The sequence below is a fragment of the Condylura cristata genome, unplaced genomic scaffold (assembly GCF_000260355.1).
Source record: "Condylura cristata isolate star-nosed mole 26May11 unplaced genomic scaffold, ConCri1.0 scaffold00006, whole genome shotgun sequence".
NCBI lineage: Eukaryota > Metazoa > Chordata > Mammalia > Eulipotyphla > Talpidae > Condylura > Condylura cristata.
This window is the reverse complement of record NW_004567107.1, coordinates 26,215,559-26,232,304: the sequence shown is the minus strand read 5'-3', so window position 1 is coordinate 26,232,304 and position 16,746 is coordinate 26,215,559. Positions and strand designations below refer to the sequence as shown.

Below are 16,746 nucleotides of genomic sequence, written 5' to 3'. Positions count from 1 at the left end.
GTCCAGCTCAGGCCTTAAGAGATGGAGAGCTAGCTCTTCCTGTGTCTTAGACTGGCGCCTGCTTAGAGCCCAGGCTCCAGGCTGTGAGGAGGTCCAAGCCACCAGGAAGACCTTCAGAGAGGTGTTGTGGCTGTGCAGCCCAGGAACTACACAGCCAGCGTCAGCAACCCACGAGCAAGGTTGCCTACGGCTGGCTCCAGACAACCTGCTTCTAGCTACACAGAATAAAAGAGCCTGAGACAGCAGCACTAGCTGAGCCCAGCTACCTCCAGAGTCATACGCAGTGGTAGCTGCATAAAGCCAGTACATTTTAGAACAATTCTTTATGCAGCACCACATACCTCATATGCTGTGTATGACAAAACCTAGAAGCCATAGAATAAAATATATCTACATTGAAAATAATTATAAGCAACAAACTTGGATAAAGACTGTATCTGTAACTCAGATTACAAAGGGCTAAATTCCTTACTGTACGAATCGTTTTTACAAATCACAAAGACAGAGATACCCTGTTCTCCTGAACTGGCAACGGACAGCAAAGGCTAGCTTATAGAAAAAAGCATGGCTCTTAAACATATGCGGAGTGCTCATTTGGTGCAGAAGAGAAGTGTAAATTAAAATTACAGCAAGGTGCCCTTAAAAAATACACTCGGAGAGGGGCCTTCCCTGGTGGCGCAGTGGGTTAAAGCACAGCACTAAGTAGCTAAAGCCACTTCCGCATGAGTTCGATCCCCGTCTGCCCCGGAGGTGACCACATGGCGTGGCAGACCTCTCCTGACCTGCCCTCTGCTCCCCTGTTCTGCTCCCGGCTCTGCCTCTAGTGAAGCCTCTCGCCGCCCCTGAGCCTCTGGCCTGTACCCCAGTTCTGTATGCACAAATAAATAAATCTTTAAAACAAACAAAAAAATATACTCGGAGAAATGACTGTTTTCATATACTACTGGTAGAAAAGTAAATCAAAAACTTCTAGAAGGCATTTTATCAGTATCTGCCCAAGCTTATAGTGCATGTGTTTTCTGACCCAGCAATTTGCTTCTAGAAATTTATCTTACAGATGTATTAGCACATCTAATATGTGCTAATTTATCTTATAGATGTATTAGCACATCTGATGACTGCCAAAGGCTCTTCATTGTGGCGTTGTAGTCATAGCAGTTAGAAAGGGTCCAAATGTTCAGGGGGCTCCTCATTATTAATGTTTTAAAGCGTTGACATGGGGCCCTCCCTGGTGGCACAAGGGGTTAAAGCGCAACTCTATGAAGATATCAGCAGCCACTGCAGCACAAGTTCGATCCCCAGCCCTGGAGGTGACCCACATGGCCCGGCAGACCTCTCCTGACCCACCCGCCGCTCCCCTCAGCAGTGTACTTCATCAGTTGGCCTGCTCTGCTCCCCACTCTGTCTCTGGTGAATTCTCCTACCCCCTGCTCCTTTGGCCTATACCTCAGTTCTTATATGCATAAATAAATAAATCTAATACGCCAAATTGATGAGTCACCTTTTTGTGTGCTAAAGTGAGATGATCACAGAGATACACTACTCCATAAAAAACCTAGGTGAAGCAAAGGGTGGGTGCCACTATTTAAGGGATATTAAACATCTCTGGGGAGATGTGACTTCCCCTGGGAGTGGCCTGGTGAGGGCCTGGGTAGGAGAGAGCCAATTTTCACCTTACAGACACTCATTTAAAAATAGTACTTGACTAGCTGGTTGACCATTTGGAAAAACATTAAGGAGAGCTTCACCTCAAACTATTGACACAAAAAGCTTCAATGGATTAAAATTTAAATGTAAACATGAAATTATAAAAGTTCTATAGAAACTTATGATCTTATTGTCATTATGGGTTTTTAAAAGATTTCTTTATTTATGCATACAGAGCTGGGGTACAGGCCAGTTGAGAGGATTCTCCAGAGACGAGTGGAGGGTACAGGCATTTATTTATGCGTACAGAGTTGGGGTACAGAGACGAGTGGGGAGCAGAACAGACTGACGAAGTACACTGCTGAGGGGAGCAGCAGGCGGGCCAGAAGAGTTCCGCCGTGCCATGTGGGTCACCTTCGGGGCAGAGGATCAAACTTCAGCTGAAGCTGCTGCGGCCAGCTTCGTAGTGCTGCTCTTTAATCTGTTGTGCTACCAGGGAGGGCCCTATCTTACTGTCACTTTGAAGTTTGCTCACTCTAAATGTCAGTCCACTGCTGGAGCTGTCGCCCGGCCCTTCGGTCACCAGGTCGCTCCCAGGCCCCCACTTGCACACTGATGACCCTGGAATATCAGATCCAGCTGCCACACTCTCAGTGGCGTCCCCTGCTCCAGGTCTCCTCCACCTGACATCCCCACGCACCTGGAACTCTCCTCCTGCCAAGCTGAACTCAGCCTCTCCTGGCTGCGCCCAGGAATGGGATCTATCCCATTGAAAAAGTGGCAGTTACCTCCAAGAGTCTTTCCCAAGAAGTCACATCTCACTTCTCCCTTCACCTTCAACGATGGTCTCAATGTTTGAGTCTCCCTGCCCCCACGACAATGACGGTTTTGGGCTCCAACATGAGGGTGGAGCTTTTTGTGTGGGTTTTGTGCCTTTAGAAGAGATGATGTGCCCAGAGAGATGGTGCTGGCCTTTTTATTGCAAAGGGCACAGCAAAAAGACCACGCTCTATAAACCAGGAAATGGTCCCTCACCAGATATGGAATCTGCTGGTGACTTAATCCTGAAATTCCCAGGCTCCAGAACCATGAGAAAGAAATGTTCTTGGTTTAGGCCTATGAAACTTTGTTAAACCAGCCTGAGGGGACTAAGACACCCTCCGCACTTCCACAGCTTGCAGAGATTACAAACTTGGTTCTGGACTCACAGGGGCTTAATCTAGCTCTGCCTCTTTGTTACTACTGTAAGACAAAGCCAGGTAAGCAACAGTGTGACTTGCAGGGGCTTGAGGCAGAGTGAGTTCCCATGTTCTGTCATGTACAGTGCTCAGAACATGCCTAGAAATTGCTTCAGATAGCTTGCTGTTTATTTGACCCACAGTTTTACCCCAGGAAGGCCAGATCCCTCTCCAGTTTGAACCCTTTCTTTTCCCATCACTTCTCCAGAGCCCTCCTGGCCAGCTCTCAGCTCTCAGCTCACTGGTGTTCTGGCTCCAGGCGCTCCGCAGGTAGCACTTACTGAGGTTTACCCCTAGGGAAGTGCATGCAAGCACTGTGCCCTCTCCTGAGCTGCATGCAAGCACTGTGCCCTCTCCTGCCCCTGCTGACCTGCTTGCCTCCAGTGCTCCTCTCTCCTGGAGTAACTCAGCTGGGGGGGGGGGCAGGGCTCAGGTGTGACCACTTATTAACAGAAGATGGAGGCAGATGGCTGTGCTCTCTCCCAAAGGGCCTGACCTGGGGATAGAAAAATACTTTGTTTGGTCAATATTTGAAGTATTTCAGAAATTGTCCCGGAGGTGGCCTAGCAGTGTAAATAGTAGTCTGGGTTGAGCCATTCATTAACGTGTCACTTAGGAGCAGTTGGATGGTGGGGTAGAGCACTGGCTGGAGTCCAGGTAACCCTGCGGACTGGTTCTGGCCTCTCTAGTGACTTGCTGTGTGCCCAGGTTGGAGAGGTCCCTTCTCTGTGTGTCTCTGTTTTATTTGGAATCCTAGAGGTAGAATGGATTCAGGTAAAGGCAGTAAAGAAGACCAACAGGCAGGACTTTTGCCCTCTGGATGCTCCCGTGCCTGGCAACAGTACCTGAACAGCCTCTGGCAGAGATGAAGCCCGTAGAGCTGAGAGACAGGCCTGGGTCTCTCCCACCTGCCCCAAGTCTGGCTTCAGCATCTCTGACCAGCTGCCAGAGTGTAGGTGCCAAGCACCCACTAACATGTTTACGTGCGGCCATAGGCTCTATACATCGTACATCCCCTCAACAAGCTCTGAGGCAGGTACTTCCATTATCCTCCTATTACAGACGAGGAAACTGAGGCCCACAGAAGCTTACTGACTTATTAGGGGTGACAGAACGGGGGTTTAAACACTGACTCCAGAACCTGAACTCCTCCATAACCTCAGTAATGCAAATGCTGCTTGCTTGAGAACCAAATGTGAGACCCATTCTTGAGGGACTGAGACTTAGTAAGATAATGTGAACTGACGAAACCCCACAGCTTGTAGGTAGCAGAGCCAGGATTCAGACTCAGGTCCCTCTGACTGCAACCCCAGGTTCTTCCCTGACCCCATAGGGGCTTACCCAGCACCTTAGCCCTGGTCTTATGAATAAATGCCTCCAGCCAGTGAACAGGCGGCTAATAAGCTGGGTGGCCCATGACCAGTTAACTTTGTGCTTCATATGGGAACTGCACCAAGTGTTAGAAATCATTCCCAGATCAGACTGCCCAGGTCAGCTTTCTATGCACCAAGGGCCGGTCTCAGTCCATTCTGTGTGCCCGAAGGCCCATACCTGGAGCAGGGTGACCATGAAAGAGCATGAAGTCCTGACCCCATCCCCTCCCCCAACACACTCCATACATGTTCACAGAGGACTCTCCCCTATGTGCCTCTTTACTCTCCCCAACCTAGGCACCCCTGCAGGTCTCTGGCCTCTGGAGCAGAGGGTGCTCAGAGGGAGGCTCTGGGGGGCGGGGCCAAGGCACAAGCCTGGCCCCATCAACCCAGAACTAGTCCCAATTTTGTTTAGGCTTGATAACACACCTGCAAGGCACAAGGCGCACACTCAGAGCCCGACAGTTATGCCCCATCCTACACAAAGGCTGTCACTGCCCGGGTCTGAACACACACAGCCCAGAGCAGCCGCAACCTCACGCGCCCGCCCCTAGCGCCCCGCCCCTGTAGCTCAGTCCGCCCCTTCCTGGCCCCGCCCTACAGCGCCGACCCGCCCCTTCCTGGCCCCGCCCCGTCCCTACAGCCCGGTCCGCCCTTCGTGGCCCCGCCCCTACAGCCCGGCCCTCCCCTTTATGGCCCCGCCCCTAACGCACCGGCCCGCCCCTTCCTGGCTCCGCCCCCCGCGTCTCGTCCGGCTTCCGGGAGGCGGGGTCCTGGGCACTTTTTAGTGTCCAGCATCTGCTGGTTGCATGAGAGCGGTACGAGTCATGAAGGTGTTCGTCACTCGTAGGATACCCCCGGAGGGCAGGGCCGCCCTCGCCAAGGCCGCAGAGTAAGAGTCCGGTGCCCCCGCGCCGCTTAGGGGTGGGCTCGGCGAAGGAACTGCGGGCCCGGGCTCCTCCCTGGATCTCCGGCTGCCCGCACACAAGCTGGACCAGCGGCTCCAGGCCGGCCTTTTCTGTGGAGGCGAGGAGGGCTGCACCCGAGCGGGCAAGGGATGGCCTCCGGCTACTCCGAGTTTTCTGTGATGAGTAGGACCGAGTGTTCCTAGGCACCAGAGAGAAACGGATCCTGGGCTTTGACCTTGACTGTACTTTCCAGCTTGTACCCGACCGGGACGGTCTAGGAGTTTGAGGGAAGCGTAGAGAAAGTTCGCGGAGACCTAATTACTTCACCATTTGTGGCGGGGGTGGGGACGTTGGAACGGCAGGAACCCTACTAGTCTTTGGCCTGGAAGAGGGGAGTCTGCTGGTGATACAAGGACCCGGCTGTTAATGTTTACCCTGCGAGGTCACTTGCAAGGGTCAGGGACCTTGGCAGCCACCTTTGGACAGTTAACAGGAAACTTGGTGATCCGTATTAAGTTGAATCCTGCCCGCCAGCCTTGTTTCATATACATAAAACCCTTTTAATCCTTGCAGCACTGGAAGTTTTTACTGCAGTTCCCATTTTACAGCCGAGAAAAGCCAAAGTCACATCCCTTTCTGCAGAACTGGGATTTGAACTCAGCTCTGTGGGACTGCGGGCTGAGCACTGCTATATGCAGACTTGCTCTGCCTCTTAGGCACCGAGAAGAAAGTGGAATCCAGCCCCCGAAACCAGCTCCTGGAGAAAATGACATGTTTATTCGTTCAATGCAACAGAACCTTCACTGGGTACCTGCTGTGCAATGGGATTGCAGGGGAGGCAGCAAAGGCAGAAACAATGGTAGTCACAATGGCAGTAGTTACACTGCTATCGTGTGTGTGTGTGTGTGTGTGTGTGTGTCACACTCTGGAAAGGCGGGTGCAGAGTGACCAGGTGCTGCTGCAGAGTGTTCTGGGAGGTGCCAGCAGCACTCCTTGTCCTGCACACATGGGTTCTTTTTTTCTTTTCTTCTTTTTTTAAGAGGTATTCATTATGCTTACAGAACTGGGGTACAAGTCATGAGGTGTGGGGGATGAAGATTCACCAGACAGTGGGGAGCAGAACAGGCAGATAGACTGAAATACACTGCTGAGGAGAGCAACAGGTGGGTCAGGAGAGGTCATGTGGGTCAGCTCCCTTGCCGGGGATTGAACCTGTGCAGTGGCTTTGGATAGCTTCACAGTGCCGTTGAGCCTCCAGGGAGGGCCCACACCCATGTGTTATACATGGCCATTTTTTTTTTAAAGATTTATTTTTTTATTCATACAGAATTGGGGTACAGGCCAGAGATGTGGAGGGTGATAGGATTCACCAGAGACAGAGTGGGGAGCAGAACAGGCAGATACATGGCCATTTTTGATACATGTTGGCTTAATGTATAAAATGGCAAGGGCTGGGAGGCTGGCATTGTGCCCCCGCACAGGCTGCCATAGAACTGTGCCTTAAAACTTCTCCATCATCCCTTGATCTTGATGAGAGTTTTCCATTTCCTGGACTCACTGACCAGGACCTGCAATTGGACATGGAATCCAAGCTCTGTCAGATGCAGGGCTCCCCCAAACCCTCACTGGTCTTCCTTCCCATCAGTTGTGGACCCTAGCCAGGGACCTCTGCCCCATAAGGGTGAGAAAGCTCTTCCTTGTGTTGAGAGCCTTCCCCTGACTTTCTCCTTTTTGCTTTGGGTGGCTCCAAAGCCCATGTCAGTATTCTCTACTCTATGGCAGCCATTTACCCTTCAGCTACCCCTGCAGGACCATTATAAGGCCGCCCTCCGCAGACCCTGACTCAGAGCAAGCAGAGGCAACTCATGCACTCTGAGAGTTGGCTGGGGGACTTTGGGCCCCCGGGGACATCTGTAGGGCTTCTCTGTTTCTCAGCAGTCTTTCCTGTCTTCAGCTGTGAAGTGGAGCAATGGGATTCGGATGAGCCCATCCCCAAGAAGGAGCTGGAACGAGGCGTGGCCGGGGCCCATGGCTTGCTTTGCCTGCTCTCTGACCGTGTGGACAAGAATCTCCTGGACGCGGCAGGTCTGTGTAATGGACAGGACCCGGGGAGGCTCAATAGGGCACATCAGCCTGCTGCTGGCTGCTGGAGCAGGTCTGCAGGACATCCCAAGGGCAGTCATTATACTACCAGGCCAGAGGGAGTGGTTGTGGCCTCCCCTCCTGACACATGAATTGCTCTTTCTTCTGGCTGTGAATTTGTGGGGAGGCCCTAGAAGGGCAAAGACGGAGGTGTGGGGGCAGCCAGGGCTGGGGAGAGCACCCGGAGCCTTGGATCTTCAGCCAGCCCTGTAGCAGTCTGACTTTATGGCCTGTAGCAAGGACCTGTACCCCCTTGTGGGGAGAGGGAGGCTCAGTGCCAAGTACCAGCAGGCCCCAGGATGGGTCACCACGGTCTCAGCAGAGGGCAAGGTAAACATCATCCGGTGCCCCAGTGTTGGCCCAGAACTTAGAGGTGAGGGTATGAGGCCATGCCCAGCTGCCTTTGAGAGCTCTCAGAGTTCCTACTGGGAGGTCCCTGGGTGGCTGAAGGACAGGCAGGCTGGTAAGAGCAGGGCCTTGGTGTCACAAGTCCCAGCCCTGCCACTTGCAGTGGGTGACTGAGGCAAGCCACGTAACATCTCTGACCTGCAGGGCCGGTGCCTCTCAAATAGCGTCATGTGGATTTTCACTGAGATACAGAGGTGTACGTCAGTCTTTTGTTCTGAAATAGTAGTAAGCAGACACCCCACAGTGGTCCCCAGCATCCGGCTTTGGAGCCCACGGGGAGATACAGACAGTGCCTCTTCCACAGGAGCCAATCTCAAAGTCATCAGCACACTGTCCGTGGGTGTCGACCACTTGGCCTTGGATGAAATCAAGAAACGGTAAGTGCAGCTTGGACTCTGGGAGGGGGCGGGAGCGAGGGGCCCAGAGAAAGAGGGTGTTTTTATTTCATATCCTTCCACCACTCAGTGGGAATGAGGTGGCTGATGGACACAGCCAGTTAAAGTAAGCTGGCAGGTCAGAAACAGTGGGACCACCTGTGCAGGTAGCACGTTTTCACGTGTTTCTTGGGTTTGCCCTGAACACTGTTCCCCTGAGTAGAACAGGGGTCTTCTTATTTCCCTCTAGAGGAGGAAATTCAGAAAGGCTAGGTAGCTTCTACCCCAGACTTTGGGCCCTGACCTTCCTCCTTCATCATTGTCAAGTGGGAGGTAGTCAGCATGCGAGTGAGGGCTGACCACCTGTGAGTGCTCATTTACAGCTCTGAGCTTCCCAGGCAGCACAGAGGGAGCAAGGCAGCAGCATGGAAATGTCCCTGCAGTAGAAACTGGTGAAGGTGCTTGAGGCCAGTGTGACCACCAGTGTTTGGTTCATAGCGGGATCCGTGTGGGCTACACCCCAGATGTCCTGACAGACGCCACAGCGGAACTTGCCGTCTCCCTGCTGCTCACCACCTGTCGCCGGTTGCCAGAGGCCATCGAGGAGGTGAAGAAGTGAGTTTTGCCGGGTGGGAAGGTCTGCTCTGCCTAACAGAGCCAGTTCCTGGAACACCTGGCATGGTCCTGGCCTAGATGTGACCCCTTAGATCCAGAGGTTTGCCATTTAAGTAGAGGGGACAGACTCAGAGTACCAGGCAGAGCTGAAATAAACAGTCTGAATGGAAGTTGTGAGAGAATAGCGTCAGGTGGAAGGAGTGTGGATCAGGGAAGGCTTCTTGGAGGAAGTAACTTCTCAGCACTTATGGGGACTTCTACCATCCCACCTTGCAGAAAGCTCTGGAAACTGAAGATTCATAAGTCTTTCGTTGGCCAAACCTGACCAGAAATAATAGGAGGCTATATTTTGTGTTTTATTTCTCCTACTCAGTATGTGATTATTCAAGTTTTGCTGCAGAAGCACTTGTATTTGATACAGAGTACTCCCCAGCCCCTCGCGTGGCTGTGGGTGTTTTGTACCATACAGCATAAGCACCACATCACCTCTCTAAAGCTGAAAAATTCAATTCTGGCCTGAGGGTTTCAATCAGGGATCTGGGCCTGTATATCCAGAGCTGGGGAGGCATTCCAGGAGCAGGGGTACTGGATGGAGCAAAGTCCTGAGGCATGCAAATGCAGCCTGTGAGAGCCCAGAGCTGGAGGGTCGGGAGGGAGTGTGCCAGAGGTATTGAGGGGTGACTAGACCCAGTATTCTGCTCCCACTCTGACCTAGGGAGCCAGCACCTTCACTGTCGGTGACTCTGCCTTTCATCCAGGGGGTTGGGGGGTGATATGGTTTCTTGTTGCTTCCTTGGTGCCCTGAGAACACTGGTTTTGGAATCCTAAACCTGAGTTTACTCTCAGTTCTCTTTCCTTTCTGGTCAGTTTCACCATCTGCAGGATGGGACTGGAAATCCTCAGGTCTCTTCTGTCAGGTCTGTGTCCCCAGTGATGTGTAAGGATGAGTTATTCCTGCTGCTTACCTGCAGCACTGAGTGGCCGTGGGTGTTCTTCATGTCACTCTCAGTTCTCTGACTTGCAGGCCAAGGTCGACCCCTTGGACCATGGCCCTGGCCTGGCGGTGCCTGGCCTGTGTGTTCCAGGGGGCCCTTGTCCTTGTACAAGGCCAGGGCTCACCCACCTCATTTCCTCCTGCAGTGGTGGCTGGACTTCATGGAAGCCCCTGTGGATGTGTGGCTACGGCCTCTCACAGAGCACCGTCGGCATCATCGGACTGGGGCGTATAGGTACGGCTCCACTTACCTGCTTGCATGCCCCGGCTTCTGGGTTTGGACACCACTTCTGCAACACTCCACTTCTCCACCTCTGCAAAGGGCCCTAGTTGTCAGTGCCTCTGTTTGTATTGCAAAGATGTGGCCTCATAAAATCTCAGGCCAGGCCCTCCCTGGTGGCGCAGTGGGTTAAAGCACAACACTGAGAAACTAAAGCCACTTCTGCATGAGTTCGATCCCCTCCTGCCCTGGAGGAGATCCACATGGCGTGGCAGACCTCTCCTGACCTGCCCGCTGCTCCCATCAGCAGTGTTCTTCGTCGATCTGCCTGTTCTGCTCCCCACTCTGTCTCTGGTGGAGCCTCTCGCCACCCCTGAGCCTCTGGCCTGTACCCCAGCTCTGTATGAACAAATAAATAAACCTTAAAAAAAATTTTTTTCAGGCCAAAGCAACAAACCAGCCGTGAGTTACTTAAGAACTCACCTGACGTTAGAAACAAGTTGGAAGAGCGGGGTTCTATATGATTATGGCTCCGGTCAGGCTAGAGCTATGAAGGCTGGGCTGGGGCCTGCTCCCCAGGCCTGGGTTCTGAAAGGCACTTCATTTGTAAAGTCCTAAGTCAGGAACCAGAGGGTCCAGTGTGGAGTTTACCTGGGATTCCACAGGTGAGCACAGGGCTTTTCTTTTGGTGGCCTGTTTAGAGAATTCTTGTGGAAAGGCTTGACAGGTTTCCTGACTTCCTGTCTAGGGCAGCGGTGAGAGGGAAAGAGCCAGCAACCTGCCATCACAGTAGAGTGCTTGAAGGACGCTACCAAGCTCAGCACATGTTCTGAGTCTGAAAATCTAATTGTCCAATTCTGTCTCAGCCTAAGCATAAATAAAGTGGTCTTTGTGGAGAATTGGTTTTTTGGCAATGCCATCACAAGGCCGAATGGGTACTGAAGCTGCATTAAGAGAAGCAGAGGGGGCTCCCTGGTGGCCTAGGATTACGTCTCAGTGCTGTCACTACCACAGCCTGAGTTCAATCCCCAGCCCCAGAGGTGACCCACATGGCACAGCAGACCTCTCTGACCTGCTCACTGCTCCCCTCAGCAGTGTATTTCAGCCGATCTGCCTGTTCTGCTCCCCACTTTGTCTCTGGTGTATCCTCTCACCCCCTGCACCTCTGGCCTGAACCCAGTTCTTACAAACAAATAATAATAAACAGCAAGAGAAGCAGAGGGTGACGAAGGAAGGAGGGGACTGTTGGTCAGACCTCTGCAAAGTTGCCCGGTCCGCTTCTTGGAAAGGCTGGCAATAGCCCCAGAGGGCTGGACCATGGGCAGACAGCATCTGCCTCCAGAGGTGAAAGGTTTCTTGTGAACCATGGGGCTGCTGTGTTTGCAATGTCTGGCTGAGGGCAAGTTACCCTAGGAAGGATTAGGAAATGTGGCACTGTGCTGATGAAAGACCTGCCACTAGGTTCTCCCTGGCCCTGGAGCTCCTGGGTGGTGGTGGTGGGCGGGGGGCAAGCTGTGACCTTGACTCCTTGCTACAGGCCAGGCCATTGCTCGGCGCCTGAAACCATTTGGCGTCCAGAGATTTCTGTACGCAGGACGCCAGCCCAGACCTCAGGAAGCAGCAGAATTCCAGGCAGAGTTTGGTAAGTAAAACCTTGATTTCCACGGGAGCCCGTCTGGCAAGGGCCTCTCCGTCTTTTGAGGCAGCAGCACTTACACACAGAGCGTGAACACAGCTCTAGGGTTCCTGGGCCTGCAGCCTCCCTTAGGTGTGATGTCAGCTGGACAGCCTGAGAGTGCTCACCCAGGCGCCACAGAGTCTGTCAGTGCCAGGAGAGCACCTGTGTCCTGTCTTTCAGAGCCCCTCGTGGGTGTGTGGACAGAGCAGCAGGGGTGTTGACAGATGTGGGGAAGAGCTGGAAACTTCTTCTGATGTCCTTAGCTAACTCATGGGCCCTGCCCCCAGCCTGTGTGTGCCCTCTGTCCAGGTGCCCGTTCAGCTCACTGGTAGGGGCGATAGCTTGGTGAGAGCCGGCTGGATTTCAGCCATTCCTTGCCTCCTTGGCATATCTGGCCTGGAGGGTAGCAAGAACCAGAGTGGCCAGACCCCTTTGTAACCCTGAACAAGTTTCTGCTCTTCTCCTATTAACGACCTCATCTGTTAGGCCAGAGGGTGGGTGAATGATGTCATGTACTGGGAAGCTTATGAGCAGCTATTGATGTTGTAGTTATCAGAGTTCTCCAGGCCTTCCGGAAGCATCTTGGGAGTTTCCATTGTGGGGAGGACAGGTCTGGGCCCCACCCTCTGCCTCTAATGGCGCCCTGTCTTCCCCCAGTGCCCGCCTCTCAGCTGGCTGCTGAGTCTGATTTCATTGTTGTGGCCTGCTCCTTAACGCCTGCAACCAAGGGCCTCTGCAACAAGGACTTCTTCCAGCGGATGAAGAAAACAGCTGTGATTGTCAATATTAGCAGGTAGCCTGGGGCCTCCCAAATCCCAGGCTCACTTGGCAGTCCTGGGGGTGCGGGGGGGCTGGCTTTCCTCCTCCCTGGATTGTCAAGAAGTCTGAGGCTGAGCTCACTACTCTACATAAACTAACCTATCAGCCAAGCCAGAAATACAGTAAAAGCCCTGAGCATGTTTTCCAGGCTTGGGGACAAGCTCTCAGAACATGCTCGGTACCCCAGCCTTGCCTGGACCCAGCACACAGTAGCATTGGTTTGGGGAGGAAGGCGTGATGGCAGTGAGTTAGCAGGGACCTTGGCAGGCCTGGTTACATTGCATCACTCAACTGTCCTCAGATACCTTCGGAGGCTTCACTGTGCTCCACTTGGGTCTGTGTGTCAGTAAAAGCTGGAACTTTGTGCTCCGGGGGCGTTAAGACTCCATACCCGGTTGTCTTGGTTCTTCAAAACGTCTCTGGGGTACCTTCAGGCTACTGAGCATGGTGTGGGTGCAGATCGTTGTTCCCTGTTTCTCCACTCGCTTCCTAGCAGGCACCCTCTGAACCTGCTTAGAACAGTTTGGAGGCAAAGATGGGCTGAGGGAGGGGGTTAGATGAGGTTACCCTGGGAGCTTGGCTAGCCAGACGCCCCTGTAGTCACTAATGTTTAGCTAAAAGGTGACAAGGGGTGGAGTGAAACTTCAGGAACACAGGGTTCATGCTGACAGCCAGCAGTGCATATTTTCTGCTCACTGAGCCCCACACATAGCAGGTGCAGGGCAGGGCACTGCGCTCTGGTTACTTGTTATTATTTCGTCTCTAGCAAATCTGTTCTTGACTGCAGTGTTTCAGTCACAGGAAGGATGGCTGCTCACTCGGCTGGGTCTGGTTGGGTCTGTTCTGTGACTCTGCTCCCAGTTGGGCAGGTGCTTGATGGCAGGCTGCAGTGGTTCTCAGCCAGGGCCCTGGGGACCACCAGATCAGAAACCCCTGGAAGGGACCCAACAAATGCAGATTTTTGAGCTCTGTTGAGGAGGTAAGCTGGAACCCTCCGTTTCCTCCTGGGAGTAGGTAGCACTCCCTGTCTTACATAGGAAGAACCTGTGCCACGGAGAATTTGACACACTTGCCCAAAGTCCAAGTGGCAGGGCTGGGTTCCTATATGACCTACCACCTCCCTGGTGGTGCAGCAAGTTAAAGTACCACACTGTGAAGCTTTCTGAAGCCACTGCAGCACAAGTTGCATCCTATATGGCGTGGCAGACCTCTCCTGACCTGCCCACTGCTCCCCTCTCTCTCCCACCCCCTTCTCCTATATGACCTCCCGTAGGTATACTTGGAAGACTGGTTTAAAAGTCAGTGCCAAGACCCAGACCGGTGGAGAATTTCATTGTGTGTTGTTCTGCCCTAGAGGTGACCTGGGTGGAGGTTGTGGAGGCACCCAAATTCTACTGTCATCCCCAGGGGAGACGTGGTTAACCAGGACGACCTGTACCAGGCCTTGACCAGTGGTCAGATTGCAGGGGCTGGACTGGATGTGACGACCCCCGAACCACTGCCTACAAACCACCCTCTCCTGACCCTGAAGAATTGTGGTAAGACGTGTTCTTGTCTAGTGTGGGACCCCACCGCCCCTATAGGACAAGGCCTCTAGGCAGGCTGAAGGTGCCAGATGGGAGGCCACCTTGAGGGCACCCAACACAAAGGGACACAGGCAGGTCAGCGGCGCTGGTGCTCTACAGCAGGGAGAGGCCTTGCGCGCTTGTTTCACTGTCAGTGTCCCTCGAGAAGTACCTGTAGGGGGAGTGGATTTGTTTAAAGTGTGTGGATAATTGTGTGTCCTATACCCACCGCTATTGCCATGCCCCTCTGGCCATTGGTAAACCCGTTAGTCTAAATGTGAGCCACTAAAGGTGTAATTACAATTACTTTGTGCCTTTACGACGCATGCCAGTTACTAAGCCTTTCTCTCTTGGCTCCAAACCCATCCTGATAGATTCTGCTTTGTGCTGCAGGGGGTTGGCCCTGTCAGTGAGGAGCCTGGAGGCAGCAGGACTTGCCTTCACATCTGTCAGCGGCACTTGGCAATCTTACTTGGTGGCAGTAGCTCCTCCCTTTAGCAGCTGGTAAATGTGGTTTAGTTTTGGCAGCATTTGGCTAACCACGTGCCTCCTCAGGGACACAGTCCCAGCCGCAGGTTACAGCTCCAGCAGGGCCTCCTTCAGTCTTCTTTTCCTTTGTCCCCCACGTCCCCACCCTCTGCCCCCAGCCCTGGGGCAGATAGATGCTTCAAACAGTCACTACCTGACCTCATCCAGCCTTACCCTGTGGTAGATACCTGGAGGGCTGATGGAGCACAGGGTGCCTGGTCCCCATGGGGTGCTGCTGGGACCTGAGTATGTGCATCTCTGATGTGCTCCCAGCTGCTGCTGCTGCCGCCTGGGGCCACACCGAGACCGTTGCTCTGTGGTTCTTTTAGCCTTATTTGTCTAGTTACCTTTATACCTACTTAACAGTTCTTTTTATTAACTTCACTTAAGGTAGCTGGTGTGGTTTGTCTCCAGACTAATACATAGCTGAGTGCTTAGGTTGCCTGGGCCTGTCCCTGTCCTTTACTTTATGGAGTGGAAACCCAGAGGCCACTGCCTGCCTTCCCTACCATGAATGCTCCCATTCTTAGCCCTTGAGAACTACCTTCCCACCCCCGGGCTAGCATGAAAAGACTGGCTGTGATGTCAGGCCCGCCCACAGCCAGGACGGCTATCCCCATCCCCCCAGAGCCTCTGACTTGAGCTCAGGCTCTGGGTACCGCTTTGAAAAGGTGTTCTTTGGGGCAAGTGATCTCACTTGCTGCAGAGGGGCCAAAGGAAGCTCGCCTGTCCAGCATCTCATGTCATTTGTATGGATCAGAAGCCCTGTGGACCACTTTCAGGGGTGCAGAAAGTGGATAATGCAGAAATTCCTGAGCCATACTGTCACCTCACCAGTAACTGAAGTGCTTGAGTGCTCTGCCAGCGTGGCATTCGCGTATTTGCCGCCCTTGCACCTGTGTTTCATGGTCAGGTCAGGCCTGGCATCCTTTAACTGATACTCTGAGCCTCAGCCCCAGGGGTGGGATGTTTAGTGACTGTAGGTAGGAAGGCAAATGGTGACGGTCGCTGTTCTTACTGACAAACCCTGACCCTGCAAAAGGCCTGCTTTAAAGGCTCTCAAGCCACCCTTACCTCCCTCTGCTCCTTTCCAGTGATCCTGCCGCACATTGGCAGCGCCACCCACGGAACCCGAAACACCATGTCTTTGTTGGCAGCTAACAACTTGCTGGCTGGCCTGAGAGGGGAGCCGATGCCGAGTGAACTCAAGCTGTAACCAGACAGGAAACCCAGAGGGTCAGGAGAAAACAGATGCCATCAGGTGTCTTGGGTTGGACCCACAGGATGAGAGCCAAGGGAGAAAACCTGATCTGTACTGATTGTGTGGAGGGAGGCTGGTGCCGAGGTTTGTGCTTGCTGCATCTGTGATTGGAAACATCTGAGCCAAATGCGTGTGTTTCTATTAAATGGTTCTCTCAGAGACCGTCTCTGCCTGTGACTGGGAGGAGCTGAGGAAAGAGCTTTCTTTTCTGTCGGGAAAGCCAGTGTCTGGCGGGCTGCTGCCCACCCCACCCTCATGCCTCGGTGCTTTCATTACTAGAACCTGCCCGAGCCACTTCACCCCTCCCCATCTCATATTCCTTGTGTCCCTCATGGAAGACAAGACAGCTATACCCAGTGGTGACCATCCAGTGTCTGCTGCCTGGACCAAGTTAAATATGCACCGTCAACAGAGAGCTACCTAAAGTCACAAACCTTTTTTTTTGGTCAAGAAGAATTGCAGGTACGAAGGTTTCTTAATTTTTGTTTTAAAATGTTTTCGCATCTTCACATTTTGTTCCCTTTGTCCACTTCTTCCACCCCCACCTGCACCCCCTGTGGAGTGATGCCCTTTTCTAATCATCTGCTCACTCACTTGCTCTGCCCCAAGGCCTGACCACCAGCACTACCAAGGCCCAGCTCCTGCCAAAGGCAGGTTCCGGCTCTTCCCACAGCCAAGCCAAACTGGCAGATGGAGCTTCCCACCTGGGGGCAGGTAAGCAAGCAGCAGAAAGCAGGTCCTCTAACAATCAGCCTGGGTGGACTTAGAACAAAGCCTTACTTATGTTCAGAGACAAAGGGCAGGAAGGCAGAGGGACTAAACTGAGGGGAGCGACCAGTAATTGCTGCTACTTAACTGACAGCTTTAGAGTACTTTCTAAGTAAAGTTTTTAAAAAAAAGACACAGATAAAAAACAGGGTTAGCAGATTAAGCAGTACTTCCCTTTTTTGTTTTAACTTTAATAACTTAAGCAAAG

General features: G+C 52.9%; 1 protein-coding gene across 2 annotated transcripts; it reads left to right on the top strand.

Annotated features, from left to right (window-relative positions):
• The first annotated feature begins 5,013 nt into the window (after window positions 1–5,013).
• On the top strand, window positions 5,014–15,929 carry GRHPR (glyoxylate reductase/hydroxypyruvate reductase). 2 transcript variants are annotated; one of them, XM_004677505.2, is made up of 9 exons: window positions 5,014–5,150; window positions 7,121–7,251; window positions 8,021–8,093; window positions 8,589–8,705; window positions 9,846–9,934; window positions 11,457–11,561; window positions 12,255–12,390; window positions 13,824–13,954; window positions 15,604–15,929. In XM_004677505.2, the coding sequence occupies exons 1-9, from the start codon at window positions 5,068–5,070 to the stop codon at window positions 15,723–15,725; spliced, it is 987 nt and encodes a 328-aa protein (XP_004677562.1). In that variant the 5' UTR covers window positions 5,014–5,067; the 3' UTR covers window positions 15,726–15,929. The 2 variants fall into 2 exon arrangements, with proteins under 2 accessions (XP_004677562.1, XP_012577121.1); XM_012721667.1 differs by lacking the exon at window positions 5,014–5,150 and adding an exon at window positions 5,780–6,025.
• The last annotated feature ends 817 nt before the right edge of the window (window positions 15,930–16,746 follow it).